The sequence below is a fragment of the Scomber scombrus genome, chromosome 10 (genome assembly GCF_963691925.1).
Source record: "Scomber scombrus chromosome 10, fScoSco1.1, whole genome shotgun sequence".
Classification (NCBI taxonomy): domain Eukaryota; kingdom Metazoa; phylum Chordata; class Actinopteri; order Scombriformes; family Scombridae; genus Scomber; species Scomber scombrus.
Genome location: NC_084979.1, coordinates 4228719 through 4254259, shown reverse-complemented (window position 1 = coordinate 4254259; position 25541 = coordinate 4228719). Strand labels below are relative to the sequence as shown.

The 25541-nt window shown below is 38.6% G+C and overlaps 1 protein-coding gene across 1 annotated transcript in view; it reads right to left on the bottom strand.

Annotated features, from left to right (window-relative positions):
* Positions 1-1333: 1333 nt before the first annotated feature.
* The window catches only part of ntsr1 (neurotensin receptor 1 (high affinity)), a 61509-nt gene continuing 37301 nt past the window's right edge, over positions 1334-25541 (bottom strand). Inside the window, exons 2-4 of the mRNA XM_062427729.1 lie at positions 23811-24012; positions 12576-12660; positions 1334-1589 (exon numbers count right to left, since the gene is read on the bottom strand). Coding sequence (XP_062283713.1) covers positions 1334-1589; positions 12576-12660; positions 23811-24012 — 543 coding nt within the window. The remainder of the gene's footprint in view (positions 1590-12575; positions 12661-23810; positions 24013-25541) is intronic.

Here is a 25541-nt window from a genome sequence, read left to right as displayed (position 1 = left end):
GTGGAGTTTTTCCTTGCTGTCGCCAAATGCGGCTCGTGTGGGAATGTTGGGTCTCTTTAAATTAAATTAAAGAGTACAGTCTAGACCTGCTCTATGTGAAAAGTGCCTTGAGATAATTGATTGATTGAATGTAAATTGTGAGGTCAGGAACCAAATATGGAGCGAAATTCACAGGGGTATTGGGAAAGTGCAGTGGGCTAATATAATTAACTGTGGCTGGAAGAAAATGTATATGAAGATCAACTCTGAGTTAAATGTCTATACCAGAAAAAGACCATGACACAGATAGAATTAAAGCCTCTTGTGCCATCTCATTCAGATAATAGTGACTTCTCGCACAATCTCCATCGTCTTTGCCTTTCAAAAATGCAATTCATAGAGAAAAACAAGTTATTGAATGCCTGCACTGAGGGAGACTCCAGATTGTTTCACATCTTTGTGTTTCTTGTAAAGCAGTAGTTAGACTCCCCTGATCTCCGCCTACCTCTAATTCGTGAAAGTAGCAGCTGGTGGGAAAGCAAAAATGACTTGTTTCCCACTTACCTCACATTTTCTATAGGCTATTATGAATGTATATATAAAATCTCTGTCTGCATTATTTACAGATCCCACAGACATTCACATTTCAGAGTCTAAGCAGTGTGACAAGAAAAAAAAAGCTGCTTGTGCTGATGCTAAGAGAGGCAATGATGGAAGAGATTCTACCAATACAGCTGTGAAAGCAACCTGGATCGATGAAAGAGCTTCTTTTTTTTCCTGACATCAAAGCCGGGTTTATCCACAGATCTAAAATTGCACAAAGGTGGGTTACATCAGAACCTTTGTAATGGTAAAAGTATCGCCAGAGGGCAAGTATTTTCAGGAGTTTCATAAAATGGATGGAACACTAAAAACGGCAGTCATTTACACTGTACAGCACCAAGTCTGAATGAATTAGTCCAACAAAACATGTATATAGAAACATACTGTACTGTATAAAACATTAACATATCTGTTACTGTTTTAAAAGATTCCATTCATGTCCATCCTTTCTTCCCTTTGTCGTTCTTCCATTCATATTCGTCATATTTTGTTTTTTTGTGATTCCACAAACTCAGATAGTATCTAATAAACATTCAACACACAGTAACACATAGTAAAATGTGTATCCGAAATTAAATCAGTGCTCAGATTGGTCACATGACCCCACATGACAATGATGGTGACCCCAACACTGGATCATACAGTCTCCAAGTAGAATTTCCTTTAATGAAGTTAGACCAGTATTCACAAAGTGGCAGCAGGTGGGTTTTATAATAAGACTAAAAATGTATTCCATTGCAGTTCAATTCAATCAATACGCCGTCTCTTTGATGATGTTGGTGGAGAGGGTGTGGTTGCTGGAGATGCTGATGGAGTGGCGGGTCAGGGCGTTGGGGTGCCTCCTAGGCGTCCGGTGGCAGGGCAAGCAGACGTAGCGCAACGTGGAGAAGAAGATCTGACGGTAGTTGGCCGACACCAGGTTGTAGAGGATCGGATTGATGGCCGAGCTGACGTAGAACAGGACGTTGGTCAGCATGTAGAAGTAGTGGTAGAAGTCATACAGGTCGCTGTGGGAGAAACACAGGAGTCATTGTCACATGGATTTGGACACATTTGTACAATAAAATAAAAATGGGATATGTAAAATATAATAAAAAATAGAGCCCGACTGATATATCGATCAACCAATACTATCGGCCGAAATTGGCCTATCACAGATATATCGGTATTGCTGTTTATTCCGTCTGATATGTGCAGATTTTTAAAAAAAAGAAAAAAGAAAAAAAAGAAGAAGATATATAGGCTGTATTTTATGTATATTTATATATACTCAATATTCTACAAGGGTAGTTTTCTTCTTACTTGCTTGTTAAATCCACTATATTGTAGCTTACTAGCTTTTTGCAGCATTGATTTTTATTGAACACACGTCTGCAGTCGTATAAACAGCTCCACAAAATAAGACTGGTTCCTAGAAAGTAATGAGTTGATGTTATAAATGCATCTCTTAACCCCCCCCCCCCCCACACACACACACACAGACTTTAAAGTTGGATGTTTGAGCTTCACTGTGCAGAATGATGCATGTGCAGCGTTTGTTTCAACTTCATCTGCTCAACGTGGAAAGTTTCTGTGTGCTCACTGAAAATCAGATTTTTAAAGGGAGGGGCCTATCAGCATGATTTGTGCCATCATACATAGTTTGAAAGCCAATCATGGTCCAGTATTCACTTATACAACAGTGATGTGGAAACTTGAATCCTCAAGTGCACAGACACTGAGAATGAACTTTAGTAAAGAGACGTCTTGTGTCCTGCAGTTAAAGTTATATAATTACGTATTTATAGATTTTTAATGAGAAGGAGTAGGTGTCATTTGAAAGATTTGAATGTGGTCATTTTTTCCCCAGACATACACTAATGGAACCTGGGAGGGATAATGGAAAAAAAAGCTAATTCGTGCTCACGATTTGGTAAATCATGCTCTCAATTCTCTTATCCAGCATACACCCTCACAGTGCATCACTTTGATTTAATTTTAATCTTGGACTAAGATCTGTGGATATACTTTTAGCAGAACGCTGTATTATCTCAGAGTTATAGTATGGAGCATAGAATATGGGAACTCAATTTCAGTGTTTTGAACGTAGATGTATTATACATCCATCCAGTTTCTATACTACTTGTCCTCTAGAAGGTTGTGGGAATGCTGGAGCCAATCTCAGTTGAACTGACATTGGGTGAGAGGCAGGGTACACTCTGTCAATCACAGGGACACATATAGAAACATATAGAGACAAACACCTATTCACACTCACATTCACACCTATGTGCAATTTAGAGTCACCAATTAACTTAATCTGCATGGAAGCCAGAGTACCTGGATTGAACCCACGCAGGCACAGGGAGAACGAACACACACACACACACACACCATGGATTGTACTAAGGAGAATATAATACATAATATATGTACTTCCTGGCTGCCTTGGATCAGTAACTGACTATTCATCACTTTCTTGCTGACTTTCAGCCAACTGGCAAAAAAGTTAAATGCAGAGCACAATTAACTAAATAGAAAGCACAAATGATTTTTCCCCCCTCAAAGGCCCCTCCTGGGTTCTGTACACATTACTGTTTCGAGCAGAGTGTTTCTATATGTCTTAATACTTGTAAGGAGGGGGTCTTTAATAACTGTCTGAACTTATTGTCCCGTTAGGAACAAAGCTACCAAGCATATACTGCCAAATTAGAAAGCTAGGTCACTCGATTATTGTGATTGATTAGATCTAGCATGTTAACAGCAGTTAGCTCGGATGCTACAGTTGTCATGGTAGTTCTGTGTGTAACCAGTAACCAGACATTTATATATTCATTTATTTAACTCAATTTGACATCAAAACATTGAAAACATAGAACATTTGATAAAAGTAATAATCCAATTTCATACATTATATGTACAAAACACTTCTTCTGGGACTGCAGCCCCCAATGCATTTGATTGGTTGTCTGGTCCAAGACAGGGTTTTTTTCTAGCTTGCAATATTTCTATGTGCATTGTTTATGGAAAATTGTTAATAGGGACCAAAATAAATGACTACTACTACTTATGTTTGCAGTAGTCATACAGTGGAATAAAATTTAATTCAGTGCATGTGAACCATAAATAAATAGCTCTGGTGATCTGGGCTAACTCCTAGATCCACCCCTGGTTGCCAACAAAGAGGCAAAGTCTATTGGGGGTATATAGAGTTACAGACAGTTATGAGACGAGATTGAGTCGATGAATCCATCTCCTGAATAAAAGTGTGTGTTGCAAAATGATAGCTTGGAAGCTACTGTTAGCGGTTAACTTGTGATTGAACCAGTTTGAGGTAACAGGGACCCTTAATCTCACCTTGGGTCCCCAAAAGGCTGAGGCTGACCCTTGTAACACTAAACATACAATAAAACGAGAGTGGAAATTATGTCTTGCTTTATTCCGCTGAGCAGATACTTTAAGAATTTATGTGAATTGACAGGCTCAGAAGACCAGAGAGAGTGATGCCTGGTGCATACTAATTGCTAGTGAGCATGTATTACACTAAACCACTAATCTTCCCTTAAGATGTCATTGCTCATTTTAGGCTTTGCTCTTTCACAACCAGAAATGCTTCCAATGTTATTAACAGATCAACTATTGCGGAAGAGTCTCCAAGTTTGTACCGAAGGACCTCTGCCAGCGTCTTTCTATAATAATGCTGCCAAAGCTACAGTAAAAAATGTTTTAACTGGAATTAAACAGACTGTAGAATAAGATTGACTTTTGGTGTCCTTATTGTACAAATCCAAGCTTCAGCTGTCTGAGGGGGGGGTACAGAGAATCAGATTTTTCTACCATTATGAGACTTCCATTGCAACTTGGTGTAAATGGTTTTTGAGAGAAGCATTAGTTTAATTCGGCCATCAGGAATCGGCGTTATTACTCTACAAAGCATTTTAAAAAATTAGAGAAAGGTTATTTCTCTACCACATGCTCCAGTTTAAACCAGTGTTTTTTTAACCGACCGATCAGAAACTGTCCCTCAGATTGCTATAGAACAGGACTAAGCTGCACAGCAGGAGAGCCACTTCAAGGCTCTAAAGATTACATAAGATGGGACGAGAGTTGGGAGGGGAACGGAGAGAGTAAGGAGAAAAACAACAGAATGAAGAACGAGATGAAAGAAAAAACAACAACATGAGTATAAAAGAAATCAAATCGAGTCAGTGTAACAGAGATATCGAAAAGAAAGTTGGAAACACTGTAAAAGAATACAAAGGCTTTGTCCACTGGTGATTTAAAAAAAGTTCATACATAAAAGATGAGCACATCCTCAATAATGACGACAAACATTGTGCAGTTCTACTGTAATAATAAGAAAAAAGATTGAATATAAAGCCACAGACGGCTGGAAGATATACACAATATGATCTGTCTGTCTGTCCACTTTAATATCACAGCGACTAAAATACATGTATAATGTACTCAAATCCAGAAATCCAACTAATCTGAGAGAGAGGTTATTGATCATCTGGCTCATGGGCTTCAGTTTTGTGTGCCTATGTGTAATTATTGTGCCTGGATTGTGTGTCCGAGCCACAGTTCTCAGCCTCCAGTCTGTGCTGCATTGCTACTGGAACAAACCTCCTGACATCCATACATACATCATCATCCATAAATTCAGTCCAGCAGCCTTTTCCCTCATCTCTGCTGAGCATTTAATCTGAGTATTCCTTCTTTCTCCTGTCAGATTTAAACTGTCGTTCTCGATCACACACTTTAGCGAGCAGGTTTCTCTTTTAAACAAAACATCATTTTCGGAAGATGGGTGTAAACTCTCCCACAGGAATTTTCCAGACAAATCTTTTAGAAAATGTCCAATATTTCAAAGAAAGTGATGAATTCATTTTAAAAAGGTTTGAACATTGTTAGTATTCAAGACAGCAACAGACTAATGAAGTGAAAAATAGAAGTGGTGTGCCTGAGGACTGTCTTCATCATGTAAAACTCAAGAAAAACACAGGTGCTCTTGAAGTAGAGGGTAATCACATGGAGGGAAAAACAAACTTCATGCGGAGAAGGAACAAAAAAAAACCTCAAGATTAGGTTGAAACATGGCTAAATCCAATAAGAAATGACTAATTTTGCAGGTTTTCATCAGGGTTCAAAAGGTGAGCAAACATTTTATAAACTTGGTAGTAGTCGTCTCCCAATCCTGATTAATGATTGGTGGTTGACAGCAATTGATTACAATGACAAGTTAAAGAGAAGCCTCTCCAAGTACTCAAAAGTCATCCACCAACATTAAACTATACACGATACCATGGAAGCTCCAAAAATAGTCAACCAATTTCATTTAAATGATCAAAAACAGCATTAAAATACATCATATCATCATATTGATACAAATGCTTCTATACAGAAATTGAGGGCTCTCTATCTTATGGTGTTTTAGAATTAATAATGTTTTTTCAAGATCTAGGTTTTAATGCCTAAAAAATGAAACATTAGTTAACTTTGTAATGATATTCCACATTTTTTGGATGTTTTTCCTTCAAAACACTGATCTGGCCATGAAACAACTTCCATTAAATGCTGTATATCAATTATATGTATGTATAAGATATCATTTTTTAATCATTTTGGTCCAGTTATGGTGAGAGCATATGTCCATTCTTTAAAAACCAACGGCAACAGGAAGTCCTGTAACCTCAACACTCTATTTATTAGTCCAATCATGATGCAAAACACAGTGTAACCAACATACAGAGTCACTGAGTAATGCAGTGACTGAGTATAATTGCCCACAGCTGGTTGGAATAAAAGTGACATCACAAACATTTTGTAGCTCCCACCAGCACAACTACTGCAAAACATCTACTTTTATTCAACAATATACAACTGCAAACCTCACTCTAGTGGCTGCTGTCACTAAAATGAATCATCTTTATGGTAATTAAGATTATGTATTATACAGTAAATACACCAATCAAAACCAACTCTGGTTAAACGTATTGATTTCTGAATTTTAATTTCAGTTTAACTTCAAGCAATTCACTGACGGATCACCAACATATATACCATATGATCCATCCCCAAGATGTCTGTAATGAAAACATTGCATTACTTCATGTGAGGAGGCAATGCATCGATGAATGAATACTAAATAGACAGGGTTGTGACACAGAAATAAGAATGTAATATCTAGGCCAAATTTACTCAGGCAAACAACTGACAGTAAAGATGAAGTAAAAGGTTGTAAGTCACAAGACATCAATACATCCTAATGCATTGTATAGATAACCCCAAGCATAATTTCAGTTACTATAATCATGCGTATTGATCTTTCTCTGCTCTTAGAATTGTAGGCTATAGACAAAGGGTCACTGAGGTGTGCAGAAAGTCAATGATGTGTGTGTCTGTCTGAATGCAGGGACACCACTAGAGATGAATGAGGGTGGGATTGACAAAGACAATAAGGATATTGAAAATGAACTTTTCTTTTTATATGCATATAACTCAAATGATTCTGTGGCTTCTTCTTATGTAATGGAGGATGATACATGAGCCACGAGCTAGTCTTTGATCACAATCCCTCAAGCAGGAGGCATTTTTTAAATTATAATTACACACAATGTTGGGCAAACTGTGAATCACAGGTGCAGCATTTCCAAATATGGAAAATCGGTCTTTTGTGCACGAAGACATCAGTCAGTTTTCTCTTGTGGCAGAATGACTCTGGAACGATCTTGCTGCCGTGAATTCATCAGCTGTTACCAGGAAAAAAAAAAGCAACATATTTGACTGGTCGTGACTGCTCCCAGCCCTTCACAACACTCACTGATTCCTCCTAATCCCAATCCAAGTCCATCTGTGCTGGGTGCTCCTTGGCACAAAATTAGCAAAAATTCTGTGAAAATGCCCTGAATGCTCTGGAAAGTGCAGTATTTTCTTTGATATCCACATTTTGCACCACTGATTCAAGAGAACCCTGTGTGTCTATTATTGTCTCAAATATAAACACCGCATGCACACATTTTTACTTGACATTTATTGGTAACTGACACAATGCAGGACGAGTGTCTTATTGCTGGAAAAACCAGGACGGGCTGACAGGAGGCTGGTTCAGTCACACCTGTCACGATCCACTAGTGAGCGAAGCGGGAAGACATCCCATCTACTCCCTCGCTGGCTCTGTCTGTCTTCTGTCTCCAGGAATGGCTAACAAATTTGATAGCTAAAGATATTTCCACAGGAGAGAGAGAAATCTAATTTTCTTGATACTCTTTCCAACTGACTCTGACTACCTTGTTTTATTGCTGCCTTCCCAAATAACAACCCTTTTACAGCTGAAATGTAGAGAAACTGAAGACGGCTGTCCTTTCATCATGCTGGAGAGTTGACTCACACTGCTTATATGACAGTCATGCTGATACTGTGCTCCATGGTTTAATGGGTTCAGCTATTGAGCATATTCTTCCATTTTTAAAAGAGAATTGCTCATACATATTTGTGGCCTCAGAGTCAAGAGGGTCAAGCTGTGGACCTCATGTTTAGGGGTAACATCTCTGAGCCAATGGAAAGAGAGTAGGGTTCACCCATAGCATGAGGAGTGTCACTTTTGTTCCAAGAAACTGATGGTTAATGTAACTCGATTTTGCTCAGAATGAGAGGGTGATAAAACAAATGTCACTTTTGTGCGTCTCTGGTGTTTCACACAATTTTTGGTTAATGTAACAGATGAAAATGTTTAGTGAAAGAAATAATACAAAAGAAGTGACACAGAGTAAGATGTCAAGTATTACTCGGCAAATAAGCTTTTTTTCTTTCATAAAAAAACATTCATTACTAAGATTAGCATTTTAACGTTAGCAAGGTGTGGGGAAAAATACGATTCAACTTGATGCCAAAATTAAACAATCACTTTTCTTCCAAGCAATTTATAGCTATTGTAACTTGTTTTGCTCAGAATAAGAGGGTAACAGATGAAACATATAAAATGTTACTTTTGCGCGTCTCTGGTGTTTCACGCAATTTACGGTTAATGTAACTCGTTTTTGTTCGAGACAGTAACAGATGTTACAGATGAAAATGTTTAGTAAAAGAAATAATACAAGAAAGTGTAGATATATGCTATGAATTGCAAAGCTAACATATTTCAGATAATGAGAATTATTAGTTTATTGTTTGTTTTATTTGTTTGTGCTGTTTTGCTGGAAGTGTGTAAAGATAAGGCAGATCACACATGCGTGTGATCCAGCTGAGTGATTGTGCCCCCCCCCCTCTTTCCTTATATGTGTGGGTGAAGTGAGTGTTAGGTGTTGTATGTTTAAAAAAAAAAAAAAAAAGAAGGTGTGGCTGAACTTATAAAAATGGAATGGTATGAGCGTTCCTGATTAAAAAGAACCATTCTTCCTAGATACTTCTGAAAAATCACACACAGTAAATGGTGTTCTTTTTCAGAAAAAGGGGGATATGGGCAGGTACTGATGTACTGTATGTAAATGTTATACTCGATCCAACAGAAGACAGACATCCGCCATGCACACGACACGCAGCAGGGGTACAACATTCTCCAAACATAGCACACATAGTATAGTGGCGTTTGTGAATTCAACAGCCTTCACAATGACATCATTAAGACAGACCAGATTAGGAAAAAAGTCTAAACGCACCACGCATAACATTTATACATGAAGGAATCAACAGGGCTGATAATATGGGGGAGGGAGATTCAGCATAGATGGTAGAAAAATAGGTAGAATTGAGTAAATGGATCAGAGCAAGATTTTTACTGCAGCCAAAACATAAATCATACATAACATAAAGACATTAAAAAGTTAGCAGAGACCAAAACAGCAAGAAATCAGGAAACAGACTTAGACAAGCCATACTATGCTCAACTAATAACTCTGGTTTAAGTTTTTTTTTTTTTCAAAACAGATTGGAGCTGTAACCCCCAGAGTCAATGTCCCATCAACCACAAGAAGGACTGGCCAAGAAGGACTTGAGCACAGATAACACAAGGAGAAGCAAAATGGAGAATTATTAACACATTTTTCTTTTTAGCAGCCTGCAGACAATATTCTGGTAGAAGTGATACCTGTTCGAGGATGAAATGTGAAATGTTTAGTGGTCTCATGTTTTATGAGACCAAAAGGGGGAATTGTAGATATATGCTATGAATTGCAAAGCTAACATATTTCAGATAATGAGAATTATTAGTTTATTGTTTGTTTCATTTCATAATGTGGTACAATGTATGATAGTTTGAAAAACATTATGTGTGTATCACCTCAGAGGAATGCAGAGCAGGAGATGGGTGTGATTGAAGGGGGTGACTGTATTAGCATAGCCCTAAGTATTCGTCCAGGATCAGCTGACTTTGAACCTTTTGTTAAGACAATGCAGAACGAACCCTTAAAGACCCCCCACAGGACGTCTGGTGATTCTGTAAGGACATCACACCTGTGGGGGGATTGCACAGGGAGAGGAGACATCCTGGAAGCCAAGATGAAGGATGGAGCCAGACAGACAAGAGACGACGCCTAGCACATTCAATTTGCATTCTGTTTTTGTATTTAAGAGGGTCAGGGAGAGACAGAGAAGTCAGAAATTTACGAACGCTGACATAAACGCTGTTGAATGTTAGGGAGAGTAAATTGACCCGGAGCTCTGTATATGCTTTATACATTTACTGTTAAATAAATAGCGTATTGAGACCGAATATTCTTCTCCTATTTTTTCATCAAAACGAACACGTGGACTGAGCTCACACATAGAGAAAGATTTAGCAAGTAGTATAGCTCAGACCACAACAGTAGTGTGATATAAAGTTACAGTCATCATATAATAAGATAGCCCATATTATTTAGAAGTTTTAAAGTTGTTTTTTCAGTCATAGGCAATAAAAAGAAGAGATTAATACAGTAAATTGCTTCACAATTCTACATATTCATCCTTTAAATAATCAAAGTAACCTAAATACCCCAAATGGACAATAATGAGTTATATTAATAATAATATTATGCAAATATATGATTCTCTTGATGTTCCATTCATGACAATAAAATATGCAAACAGTCAAAAAAGGCTAAATAGTCTATAAACAATAAACAGTAACATGGCAAAATTAAAATGAATAAATAATCAATTAACTAAAGACAAGTTTTACCCTCAGTGAACATTGAGAGTAGGCAAAATCATCTTCGTTTGAGCACATCTAATTATACATTCATTATACATGTCTCTCAACTCAAACACACTGTGAGCAGACATGCAGCACCATGACCACATTTTCCACACACAGCTGTCCTGCACTTCAGGCATTTGGCAAAGGTTTTGTTGCAACTCATTCTCCTCTGTTCTCTTTTTATAATTTAGTTATGAATTGACGTAGTTATCGGATCACGCGCTCTGACAAATTCTGTTGCCTAGCAATGTTTAAACATAAACCGAGCTGAAATGAATGCATTTCATATACAGGTAAAAATTTTGGCCAATTTAAATCACACACAAGTTCAAACATACATACACAGTACTTAGTACCAACGTATACAGCCAGATGCTGCTTATATTTTTGACGTATGGTATGTGTTTTAAGGGCAGTGTGAGTTTAAGCAGACATAATTCACTATAATCAGGGGTCACCTGATATAAGCTCTGCAGTTGAATGTCCATTGGTTTGCTCACATCTTCAACAGATTTCTACTGATACAAGTCTTATTATATATGTTTGATAGTCTATAAACAATAAATGATAATTTCCCCCTTTTCATGCTACTACTGCTACTCAGAGAGTGGAACCTAGCAATCATGTTATTACAACACCTGCTGAGTTCTGTTACAACAGCACTCCATATTCCTTATAAAGAAAAACAAATAAACTGAAATTTACATTTGTACCAATTGACTAAATAAGTATATGAGCAAAGACAAACATCAACAATATAACTAAAATAATTCTGATTTATAACCTTTAAAAAAAGTAACCAGACAAATGCAAAATTAAAATATGCATATTTGACTCATCACGATGAATGAGAAATTAGTCGTATTTAAATGTTTAGCATTATGTAAACCTACTCCTGGATTAATGACACCTAAATTGAACCAGTTTTATTGACTAAACTGGTACTGTTTACAGAGGTTGTATGTTTGTGTGTTCCCTCCATCCTTCATACAGTGTGGAGGAAAGAGGCTTTCTCAACACTGACATCCATTTACTGAAGTGGTGTCTGTTTGATTTAATTAGGAAAACAATATATACTTTGGAAACCGTTGCTAACCGTTAGAGGAGAGAGAGAGAGAGAGAATAATAGAGAGAGAGGATGAGAATGCTAAATGAATGCAGTATAGTCAGGAAGATGTATCTGTCCTGCTCCTCTTTGTCAGACGCTCTTAACTAATGACCCTATAAATGATGGCTATGGCCAATGTGTGTGTGTGTGTGTCCATGGGTTTGTGCCTGTGTGTGTGTGTGACAGTGTGTGTGAATGATCACACATAGGCAGGCCTGTGTGTTTGTGTTTGTCTATACTCTGTATGAGAATGAGAATGTTAAATGACGGCAATCTAATCAGGAAGATGTATCTGCCCTGCTCCTCTTTGTCAGACGCTCTTAACTGATGACCTTATATGTCATGGCTGTGGCCAATATGTGTGTGCAGGAGTCTACTGGGAACAAAATTTAGCCTTGGTTTAATCTGCTGGGACCCACCATGGGGGGTAGAAGGATTGGGTGGGCCTTGCATCACCCTAAATTATAGACACACAGAGACAGTGCCAGGAAAACATTTCTGACTTGTTTTGATGTTCCACAGGCCCACCGATGTGGCAGCCCACCGGGATTTCTCCCAGTATGCCCGACGGCAAGTCCACCTCTGTGTTGTGTCAGTGTGACGACACTGTGTGTGTGTATGTGTTTGTGTCTAAGCTCTATACGTAGCACGAGTGTGTTTCTGTAAAGATCAAGTGAGCAAAGTACTCAGAGGTTCCTTTCGCATTAGAGGCTAAGAGGAATCGTTACTCACTCGGACCAGTCGGAGACGTAGCAAAACATGAGGCGCCGAGCGTGATAGGGCAGCCAGCAGACCACGAAGGCTATGACCACAGCTCCTGCATGAAAGGAAAACAGAGATGACATCAGGAACCAAGAAGAAAATTGCACAATGTTCAGAAGATTAATGGGAATGTTTAACCTGATTGAATACTATAAATGTAGGTGTAGGTTTGTATTGTGTTGCAGAGGACACAATACAGAGAAGTGTTTGATTAGACATAAGAACCAGTGAAAGTGTGCCGTTAGCTAATCATGCTCAACAACCTAATGACAATGGACATAAATTGCTCCAGTGCATGAACAGGAAACTGTTTATGAATTGTATTTAAGTTGTAAAATATAAACCACATGAGTTAAATTGTAGATACAAGGGGTGTAATGCAAAATTACTATTATCTGTGTATGCCAACAAAAATAAATAAATATACATACACGGCACACAAGTTAGTAAAGTTATTTTAACCATGTATTTAAGGTTAATTCATCAAATAATAGAACATAAACTATAGAAAAAAAAGAAGAAGAAAAAAACACTTCAGAATTTCATGGAAACGGACAAAACCAAGTTAAGGTAATAAAAGTACACATATGACCGTCAACTCTAAAAGCCTCTAAAAAATGATTAGAGCATGTCTTTTTTTCAGTTATTAACATATGCTATTCATACTAAATCAGTTGTCTCTGCTTCTGCCTGGTGCCAGGTCCAACTGATACAGCTTAAGGCTCAGCAGCCCTGACTCCCCACCAATGAACCAGCCCTACTACTGATTGAAGGAGGTGAGCAGCATTTTTTTTTGTGATTGTTACGATCAGAAATCTCTGTTTTCTCAAAAAATGCGATATAATTGCAGTTTTTCTGTGATTTTTTGCAGTAAAATTGTGGGAATTGGCAAAATTGCAGGTCCTCAGCACCTAAGGGTTCATCCATAAGGGCTAAATTATTATAAATAATCCCACGTATAAATCTGAACCTGTGTGTAACAGCTGACCTGTGTACAGAACCTCTATACTGTACATTAATTATGGTCATATCCGCTGCTGTGCCGTCGCGTAAATGTGCACATTCTCTTTCTCAGTGTGAGATGCACTCAAGGTTTCAGCTGCTGCAGCTAGATGTGACGCACAGCCAGCTGTGGACAACAAACAGAACATCAGTACTGATGGTTCTGTGAAATTCAGTGACATCAGAAAATTATTGTAAGATTCAGACATTAATGATTCATGTTTCAGACCTGCCTGAGTCACATTAATATCTGTATTCTTACAGCAAAATACATGAAAGTTGTTTTTTGATTGAGCTGTATGTGTGTTCTCTGCCCTTTCATTATGAACCAATCTAAATGGTAAATAGACTGTACATATATATATAGCACTTTTCTAGTCTTTTGACCACTCAAAGTGCTTTTTACATTACATGTCACATTAACCCATTCATACAGTGATGGAAAAACACACACACACACACACACACACACACACACACACACACACACACACACACACCCCGTTTGCTTAGACATTGGGAGCAATTTGGGGTTAAGTACCTTGCCCAAGGACACATCAACATGTGGACTGGAGGAGCTGGGAATCCAACCACCGATCTTTTAACTGGTGGACAACCGCGGCGACTAGGGACACACTGTCAGCTATGGGCACATTACACACAGTCATCTCAGCGGAGAGCCGTTATGTGAGCTAGCTGTCATTTATTTAAACTCTCAACTTATTTGTAAGAGTCTTTGGAACTGCCACAGTGCGTAAAGACCGTCCCTGCCTACATTCAAGTTTAACGTCTTTATTACTGCTGTAGATTTGGACATTATCGCAGGATTAGCCCAGGAATTTTGGTCATTAGCACATTTCTCGTAGAGGGTATTGGTCTTCCATCAAATAGTGAATTCCACTGTATTTAGATTGTTTGAATGTCTGTGTTCTATTTTTACATCTCGTTGTCATTAAATAAGCATTGAACTACATGAGAGTTGCCAGTCTGCAAAGTTAGAGTTATTTAAAGCTTTGAATGGGTGGATTGAGTAATCATTATTTAACTTTAAGTTTTCAACTCCTGATAGCAGGTGCTTTAGTGGATGCAGATTCATCTTAGAATGGAAAGTAAACTCCAGAAACACAGTCTAAAGACAGATGGAAGAAATGCAATTGATGAGACATTGCATTGAGTTACAGAAGCTATCAGAGATCGTGTTACTGCTGCAAAGAATGAGTCTTTTATTGATTTATGACTCTGACAAGTGGTATGACAAACTGGCCAATCAGGTGACAAAAAAATTGGATTCAGAGTATATTGTTCACACCCCAATCATATATCTGTATCTGTTGACATCCTGAGTAAGTACCTACATTTGTTACAGCATTCTCAACTTAAACAGAACCTATTTCACACAAAAATCAATACATCCAAAAATAGCACAAAATGAGCATTGGAGGGAAAATGAACATGTTTCATAAGGTTTAAAAATAGCAACAGTTTGTATCAAGGCGGAACAAGCAGCTCTGAGTTGAGAATGGCACATATGAATCGATTCAAACTGCATGAGTACAGTTGTTCTATGTGCTTCACTTCTTTTTTCTTCCTTTTCCATTTCTTGTCTTCTTGCATGAACTTTTTTCAAAATAGTATCCATACAGTTGTGATTAGATGACAGGGTGGTATACTGTGTCAAACTATCCTGCAAACAGTTTGGTTTTCAACCTGAGCTCAGTCCTCCATGTATCTTCTGTCGAAACACATTTGTCAATAGCAATGTCATCACCACCGTCACATATCCCACCATATTATATTAACTTTGGAATAATGGATTCAACTTCAATAAAGTCTTGAAACCAGTATGACTTTATTGATTGTTAAAGTCCCCACAGCATTATCTCAGTGTGGCTTTGAAATCTGCATCCCTGTCTTCCTCTGTGGGCTACATTATATGATTATTCATTCACAGCACCCAATCTGTATCTTCAAGAAGTTGTACAAGGTGCAAGTTTGTATAACAATAGTTGTTAATAAAATATTGTTATATTAAGAGCAATGTTATTCAGAGCAAAACAGCATGAGTTCTCTGAATAAAATTATTCTGCAGTCTCCACTCAAGAAATTCACAGTGAGGAATGGAGGACATTACCTGCTAAACCAATGTGACATGAATAGCTTCTTAGCTGCTAATGTGAAGTGTAGCAATACTGAGGTCAAAAAAAGAAAAGTCAAAACTTTCAACCCATGATGTTGCCAAAATGTATAAGTAATTTTCTATTATTTTTCTTATTCTACTCTACTATTGTGTACTGTCAGCACAGCTCAAAAGGGTAACTGTCTGTCAGTCTGCTGCCTTGAACTATCAAAGAATATCAACTGATGCAAATACAGCAAAGATTAACTACACAGAAACTCTTAAAAAAGAAGAAGCGGTGGCACAGGACGGAGTCAGCATGGGTTTCCAATGTGTTAAGGAGTGTGTATGTGTGTGTGTTTGTACTACACTCATAACGTACATCAATAGCTCAGTGACAGACTGGGATCTCATTTGTCTGGAGTCTATTCCCACATGGCAGCTCCTTCCATGGCTCACTACCCATTGCTATTTGTCACTCTCAGTCGGTACCAATTGGGCATTCGGTCATCATATACACTCACACTCAGCCATTTTTCATAAAAAGTAATACTGACAGAACGGTGACCCCCCTGCTGCTGTCACAGTTCTCTGAATGTGTGGCTACACACATGTTACTTTGAATGTTGAGTGATTTAAAGCTGACTTTATTACATTATACACTGAAAAAACTCAAAATTGTTCACCTTACTAGGATTTTTGCATTCACTGACAATAAAATTGTTGGTTGGACCTTCTGTCTCTAATGAGTCGTTTGAACTCACTATCAAAAGTTTCTGATGAGAAGTTGATCTCTCTTTATATTGAAGTTGTAGTTGACGCCTAGTTAGGACGGGGTCAACTCATCTGCGCATGCTCATTTGAACGCTGCCATGGCAACCAGCTGCAACGGGGTTTCCAAAGAAATTTCCCAGAGCTTTTGAAAAGTTTGCGTCTGCCATCTTTTCACGTCTCAAGCGGTGGAGTGGAAATCCCGCCGTCTTCGTGGAATAAAACTTCGCCACAACAGGTAATGTGATGAATTTCAATATGTAGATTGTATTTGTATGTATTTTTTTTGTTTTTTTGGTTGCGTGAACAAAAAAAAGTATGAAACATAAGCAGGCGTTCTTGGTAATACGAATGCATCACTATACTAATTTTAATGATATGTTGACTGGTAACGAATAATGATTGAGAAATTTGGGTTGCCGTTATGTTATATTCTCGATGAGTGATTATCTCACATTATGCGTATTATCTTCGGTCATTGAAATAAAATACACTGGCGATGGTTAGTCATTGCTGCTGATGACAGGTAGGCAGGTAGCTAGCAAAATTATAGCAAGTTCAGGTGGATTTGTTTGAATTGCACGAAAAATACTTGAATGTGATATGAATGTCTCACTAGCATAGCTGCCAACACTCCCGTTTTTCCTGGGTTTCTCCCGTATTTCAGTTCAGCAGCCTCAGAGCAAACCAGGTAGGTAGGTAGCTAGCAAAATTAACCGTGAAGTAACTGGTTAGATCTAGTATGCGACTTGTGAGTGTTTTAGCGTTGAAATTCAACAGCATTAATGTGAATGGCTGCGAATTATAACACTGTGTGCATTCACTCCGTTCATTCTCGTTACAGGTTAGACAGGTTACAGTTTCTATGACGTGCTGCTTCTGCGGCTTCATCAACGCCAGTCAAGAGCGTCTGCTGCGGCACCATCGTCTCAGGCATGAAAGAGGAGCTTACTGGCCGTGTGTCTACAGTGACTGTGGAGCAACCAGTAGAGGCCCATTTATGCTCAACGTACGTACGAAAATGTATCCGTCCTTTTCAAACGATGTTACCGTCACTGCTCACATATTTCCATGCGTCCTTTACGTTGGCATGGATGTTAATCAATACATCCACCAGGGGGCAGTGCAGAGTCAAACGTTCATGACAACAACAAACTGAAAAACAAACATGGCGACTGTGGAGGAGCTATTGATAATTTACCTCTTGAATAGAAGACAAAAACGGAGGCAGCATTGTAAGAGGCGGTGGTCGGTGAAACCGTTAAATACATTGCGACTGGAGGACGGAGAATTCTGACGACGAGCGTCATTTCCAGTACTTTAGGATGTCCGCCGGGGCATTTGATAACTTGCTACGACGGGTGGCCCCTTACATCCAGCACGACAAGTCGCACAGCGCGCCTGTGAGTGAGGCAGAGCGACTAGCTGTCACCCTGCGCTTTCTCGCTACAGGAATCAGCCAGCAAGCTTTGGCAGCAAGTTTCAAACTGGGTTCCTCAACTGTGAGTGGCATTGTCAGGGAGGTGTGCAATGCAATATGGATTGTGCTCAAGGATGAGTGTGTCTTTTCCAGAGGGAGAACAGTGGGAGGTGATCAGGAGAGACTTTTGGGAGCTGTGGAATTATCCCAACTGTATCGGTGCCATAGACGGAAAACACGTGAGAGAGAGCACCAGCCAACAATGGTAGTCGTTTTTTTAACTACAAAGGTTACTTCAGCTTCATCTTAATGGCAGCCTGTGATGCAAGGTACAAATTCAGGTACGTCGATATCGGAGCTTATGGGACAGACAGTGATGCTGGAGTCTTCTCGAGGAGCCACTTTGGATCCCAGCTCATCAAAGGCACGCTTCATCTCCCACCCTCAGCTCCTCTGCCTGGGACTGAGATCATCACTCCAGCTGTGTTTGTGGGTGATGAAGCATTCCTGCAGAAAGTGAACCTGATGCCTCCCTATTCAGGTCAGTACTGTAGTGTTGTAATGTGTAGGGTACACATTACAACACTACAGTACAAAGCAAACCTACAATTACCGGCATTCCAGGGCCAGGCGAGTTGTAGAGAACGCTTTTGGCATACTTGCTAGGTGGAGATTTTTTGGAAGGGCCCTAGAGTGTTCAGTTGAAACTGCACAGGATATCACAAAGGCATGCGTTGCTCTGCATAATTATCTTTGTGATGCAGATCAATTCCAGCCAGAAACTGAAAGGTACATCGCTCCTGTACTGATGGACACAGAGGGTGCACCTGGAGAATGGCGGCAGGCAATTCAGGGAGATACTAACCCACTCGGCGCTTAACTGCAGCCAGAGCAACACAGGATGGCATGGCTGTTCGTTATCGATTCAAAGACTACTCACTTACTGATGAGGGAAGGGTGACTTGGCAGGATGCTGTCGTCCAACGAGGCACATTACAATAAAAAGGAAACAAAAGCCTGAACACAATACCCCAGTACAGCACATAATCAATCAAGTTCAATCTTGTCAATTAAATAAAATGAAAACATGGATATTATGTGTTCTCTGTTCTTGATTAAATGTAAATAGTTACATTTGATTACTGTCATTACTGTCCAAAAGATAAACATAGCACTTAAACCACTGTTACGTGGGAAATTAAGATTCCTTATTTCAAAGTTTCATTTCCTGGTCTTTCCAAGTCTGTGTACTTAATATAGAATTTCATGTACTTTACCAAATACAACATCTATAGAAAGAGGCCAGTAAGAATATTTTATTCAATGAAAGAACTGGCAATAGATAACAGTTAATAAATAAATAAATAAATCATTGTTAATAAATAAAAGTGTGAGCTCATGTAAACAATTCATAACAGAATGTGAGCTCCATAAAACAATAAAGTGCACAAATCGGTGGGCTCATGTAAACAGTTCATAACATAATGTGAGCTCCATAAAACAATAAAGTGCACAAATCTATGGGCTCATGTAAACAATTCATAACAATGTGAGCTCCATTAAACAAAGTGTATTTCTATATTGTTTACCCATAACAAAGCATCAGTTGCTGTGAGTCATGTGATGATGTCCCAGGTGGATTAGGAGCAGGAGGGAGGCTTGTGACATCAGAGGAAGATAGCTGTACCTGAGTTGCAGGTGAAGGAGGATGATTGACAGTGTGCAAAACTTCAAGGTATCCAAGGAGATGGCACAAAGAACTACTGGAGGAAGATCTCAGTAAAAATACAGCACGATAAACCTGAGAAGAACCACCAGCTCAATAAGACTGCAAAACAAATTGGGAAGTCAAGATGTCAATGGATTTTCTTCTATGAAAAGGGATTTTTTTTTAAAAACGTAGACCTGCAATCATACAACACGGATGCCCTCATTAAAATGCTGAGGGAATTTTACTCCTTCGTCCAGCCTTCAAAATGGGGGAGACAGTACACCCTGGCGAGCCTGACAGATTTAAAGGCAGGCATCAACGAACACCTCACTGTTTCAATTTAATTATCGAAACCAGTCGCCACTGATCAAATTCAGTTTTTAAGTCCATAATCAAATGCTACAGAAAAAGAGCAGAATATGTAAAAGCTCAAGCATCCTCCTGTTATTAAGCCTGACCTTATACGTATTAGAAATTCTCTGCTGTCTCCTAATATTCAGCTGAAGGTCTTGTCTGAGTGTTGCGTTTGGCCTGGAGACATAGGGAGGGAAATGTGTCTGTTTGTGTCTTGAATATGTGATGCTGTCGCATCATCTTGAACAATAAAGATCCAAATGATCTACAAAAAGAAAATGCCTGGGATTTTATGTTTATGTTCGGGGGTTTCATTATGTCCTTTGGCAAACTCTCTGCGTCCTCAAGATACAAAAGCTTATTATTTGCATCTAAGTTGAAGTACACAGTGGGAAGTGAACACCTGTAGGTTGCAACCATGAACCAATGGGGATCCACTTTCTTGAAAGCTTGATAAAAAACAAAATTATTTTCTATTACATTGATATCATACAATTTTTGGCATGCATGTGTATTGTGGGTTCATATTCCTAATGAGAATCAATCATGACTCTTGTAGCAGCCAATAATATAATAATGACCAATAATATAATAACGTCCAATAACGTTGCACGTTTTAAATGTGTTAAAGACGATAATGTAATAACTTGTCAATAACGTAATAAAATATGTGAACCAATAACGCAATAACTTTTTGCCAATAATGTAATAAATTATTATGTGATTGGTTAGGTAAAAGAAATAATTTACAAATATAATAACTGATGTCGATAACGTAATAATATACAAATATCACTTTATTTAAGTTTCATTTATGGGATATAGTGTCACACTTCTTCAGAAATTGTATTACGTTATTGGCAAGTTATTATGTTATTGGCTCTATTACATTTAAAATGGGAAAAATGATGATGTTATCGACCGTTATTACATTATCAGCCGTTAGAACGTTATTGGCTGCTACAACTTTTGCACAATCGTTGGGCAAATATACTTTACTAAACTAGATGACCACAGCTTTGTGGTGAAGAAAAAAAAGAGCTGCAAGGGCCCGAGGGGTAGCTATTTTCTAGAAATCTGTGGCTATTCCTAGAAACCATGACTCACTGTGGACACCTTTAATTACTGTTGGTTAGATATGTGGTTTCATAGAGTGGTTTAGAGTGTTAAATAAAAGTTGATTAAATTGGGAGCCATTCAAATCTGTATCTTTAATGAAACAAACTTGCACATGTAGGACAGCAAGTCTAATCAAGTTAGAGAAGGACAGAGAGATATAGAGATTAAGAGGGGGTTGGGAGAGGATAAAATAGGAAATTAATCTGCCCCATTCTGGACAGTGTCCCAGTCTGCTTTCATAATTGATGAATACAGAACGTGAGGCACATTATAGTGACGATTACTCTGTCTGATAAAAATGGCAATCACAGGCAGAGTAACATTAGAAATCACTTAACAATTCTTTTTTTCCGTATTTAAAATAGCCTGACATTATAAAACCAATTGGATTGTTGCTAAAGTACAACACTACTCATCATCTGTATATATATGGACAGATCTCAGTTATAAAAAAAAAACTGCTGTAATTGGAAGTATTAAAACCTAAGTTGGACCAATCTGGCCCCTACATCCACTTTGATCCAATTAAGCTTTAAATTCAATCTGCAATATGATGACATATGTCAGACTAATGAGAGTAGATGATTATAGAAAGACAGAGTGGAGCTTGGGCTACATATTTCTGTCTGAATCTAAGAGAGTAGTAACTGAACCTGACCAAACCAAAAGACGTTCTATTTTCCATATCCGAACCTGACCTGAGCCTGACGTAGTCAATGTTTACTGAAGCACTGAATTTATGTTGCCTGTTTAGCCTGATGACACATTTATAGGTACTTTGTAAATAACTGTCAAAAGGCACTGTTTTATAGACTATAGGTAGAATGTTTTTGAGCATACACATTATGCAATGACCATATCAAGTAGGCAGCGGGCGCTCAGACGATACTCAGCGCATAAGACACCAGATTTAACCGCAACACAAAAACTACAGCAGCCACAACAGAGGAATACTCACTCCACACTTTGGACTATAAATAGAATTCAGTGATCCGATCTTGTTTCACGATGGGTTTATCCTGGACGAGCCCCCACAATCGTTACGACCCCGACAATGTCTACGAGTTGAGAGGAGTTACAATTGGGATAACCCGGGGAAAAATCAAGAGGACAGCTGAAGTAAAAGTACTAAACCAAGGCCAGCCAATGTGACCTAACTTGACCCGAACCCAAATTTTCTTTCCAAAATTTTGTGCCTGTCTTTAAGACTTTATGTCATGAGTCCCTTGATTTGATGGAGAAAAAAAAGACTCATTCACCTCATTACAATTTAAAAGACACATGGAAACACACATATACACGACAAATCAGCATTTAAAATTATACCATTGGTTGTTTGGGCTTATGATGATTACCAGCTGCAGCTCAGAGTTCCCCCACATCTGACTACCAATACATCACTGACTAGATAACAGTGATAAATAAGGTGGTTTTGGTGACACATTTGCTCAGTTGGAATGAGTGAAGTGCAGATTACAGTTTGATGGAGTAACTAAGTTGATTTGTGAAAGTCTTATCTTTTAAGTGTGTGATTGTGCGTGAATGTATGGGAGAATATGCTGACTGTCGTCTGCTTGTCCTGCCACATGGCTGATAAGGTGTAGACTCAAGAGCATACACTGAATTGGAGTGTTAAGTGGATTTATGTGCGGGGCCCCAAAATAAACCTGTGCAAATCTCTTGTGTCATATTCAACTTTGGTGAACCTTGACATCCAAGTTTGTTTCACTGATAATTAGCAAACTGTCTTGGCAATGCTCACTTTTGAGAGAACAGAAAACTGGGGAGTCCGAAACAAACCCTATTGTAGCTTGCTTTGTTAAACAATCAATTGTTTGACTGACAAGGGTTACATAAGCATATAAAACCAGATAGTTATGAGACAGGAGTCAATAGTATAAATACCAGATGTCTCTTGAATGAACTGTGTGAGCTTGTAGTTCCATAAGCAACTAAGCAAACTAGCTTGCCAACTGTTCGCTATTAAGCAGATGTGATGGAGCCTTTATACATTTATTTCCTTCATTTGACACCAAAACACTGTCAAATGTTTGACAAATATTGTCAAAATGTCTCAAGGAAATTTGATCTATATATATGTTTTACCCAACGAGTGTACAAAGAAACTTAGCTAGCTAACTCATAACATGTATTTTGCAAATAATTGCTGTTGATTTCTGCTTTGTCACCGCGTTGATGTCACCTCACCGATGTAACCAGGGTTCTGGGAAATTATGAATGGTATTTTTCACTATCAAATGACATTTTATCAACCTTACTCCTCGCCCCATGACAACTTGCGTTAATCATGGGCATGAATTTCAGTTATTTCTTGGAGGTGTCTTCCTTTCCCCCCTAAACTGTTGAACTTCTTTGTGTGACAGGCCTTGTTCCCAAATCATTTATCTCCCCAAAATGGCAAGACACTTGTAGCACACCACCCCACACTTTCAGACAGAGGTTTTGTAAAAGGAGCAACTAGAAATTGGACATCATGGGGCTAGAGTTAAATTTTGAGAAGTGTCAAGACACTGCAAGTTCCAAAACTCTGAATTTTGTGTTTTGAATGAAGGCACAAAGGTCACATACTCTAGACAACATGACAAACTGGTTGTCGAAACTGTCCTCTCCATCTACAAAGAGGATGAGGTGGAATTGAACCTGCTGTGAATGTTTGTGTGTATGTTGTGGGAGTGGGGGGTATTCACTTACGAAGAACAAGAACTCCATGGCGAAGTGACTGAGCACGGTTGGGCTCCACAGTGACATTCAGCATGGTGGGATTGCCGCCAATGATACAGACACGGTTGTCTTGCTCTGCCTCACGGAACATACGCAGCAGTTGATTGGCTATGACCCCGTTCAACGCTGATATGGCCACCATGGGTACCACAAAGGACAGAAAAGCGTTGACCTGTTCAGGGACAAAACATTGGTTAGATTTTGGAGCTAATACACAGCTGAAGGTTAGTTAAAACATATCACATCCTAAGAATTACCTTCTAGATAAGTGGTTACAAGCCTGGGTGAGATATAACAAGATTATCTAGTGGGTAAAAAACATGAAAATCTGATGTATTTTCTCTTTTTTTTCTCATGAAATACAGGATATATTTACCTCTTAAAGCTACAAAAAGAGTCAAGTCAAAGAGGAGAAAATTGACTCATATGCAACCTGTGATAAAGGCTCAAACGAGTACATTGCTTCATTTCAAGAGGAAATATTGATATATCCTCGAGGCATTTGCCAAGCCCTATGTTTGATTCTGTCATAATGAAATTAAAAACAAAACTCTTTTCACTTCAGCTTTTTCCATGAAGTCAGTCACTGGAATGAATATCGTCATATCAAAAACAAACTTGTATTTATATGCAAATACAACAAATCAGTAAAAGCAACCAATGTGACGAATATCATGGAAAATCCATTAAGAAGAGAGAAAGTACGAAGAGAATCTGAAAAGGAAACATGAAACAGACACCTACTGTAGTGAGAGAGGGATGATGTAAAGAGTATGAAAACAGGAAGAGAGGAGAGGAAGGGCAGCAAGGTGAAGGAGAATTGGGTGACAGTAGGATATATCAACAACACATGCCTAAGACAGAAAATGAGGGTGCAGTAAAACAAACTGAATGAACCTTTTTATAGTCAACTTTGTGCAGTCTTCCTTTGATTGAGTTAATTAAGTGGAAGCAATAGCTCTCAGCTCTGTCTTTTTTTCCTGGGCAAAGGAAAGATGAATTGACTTCCCTGTAATTTTTTAACAATTCAAAACATCCATTGAGAACCACTCCAAAACACTTGGTGAAAATTACATTTTATGAGTGGCGACTTTGATCAAATTGGGAATGGAAAGTTTTGCGTGAATCATTTTCTGCACACTGTGCCGACTCGCTGTTTATAGAACATAAAAGAGCCAGAATAAAGTTGAGTGGTGAGGATTAATGAGTCAGAAGAATGGAGTGAGAGTTGAAAGGATCAAAGTTGAAAGAGAGGATGTGCTGCTAGACATCATTTATGACAGCAGACTTCTTGCTGGAGCTACTGTGTGACTGTAGAGTATAAATGTGAACAGCAATGAGAGAAAGAGGTTGGTGAAAAGAGGAATCGTGCAGGGATGTGTGTAAAGCTCATTTGTAAAGGTATTCGCTTCATCAAGGTAGCCTTAACAGCTTTAACGTATATCTTCCCTACAGCATTCCCTCTCCATCTACTACATACTCACACACACACTCAGACACACGTGGATGCAGCGCTGTTGTTTTTCCAAGGGATAATCATGGATGAAAAATGTTAATGGCTTTAATGAACAGGTTGGCTGACTTCTGAGGGTTCCCTGCTTCCTAGACATTGATGACTGATTAAAGTTGAAAAGAAGAGTATAAAAAAAGCAACAAGGCAAGCCCTTACTGCAGAGTGAGACAAAATCTCAGATTAGGTGG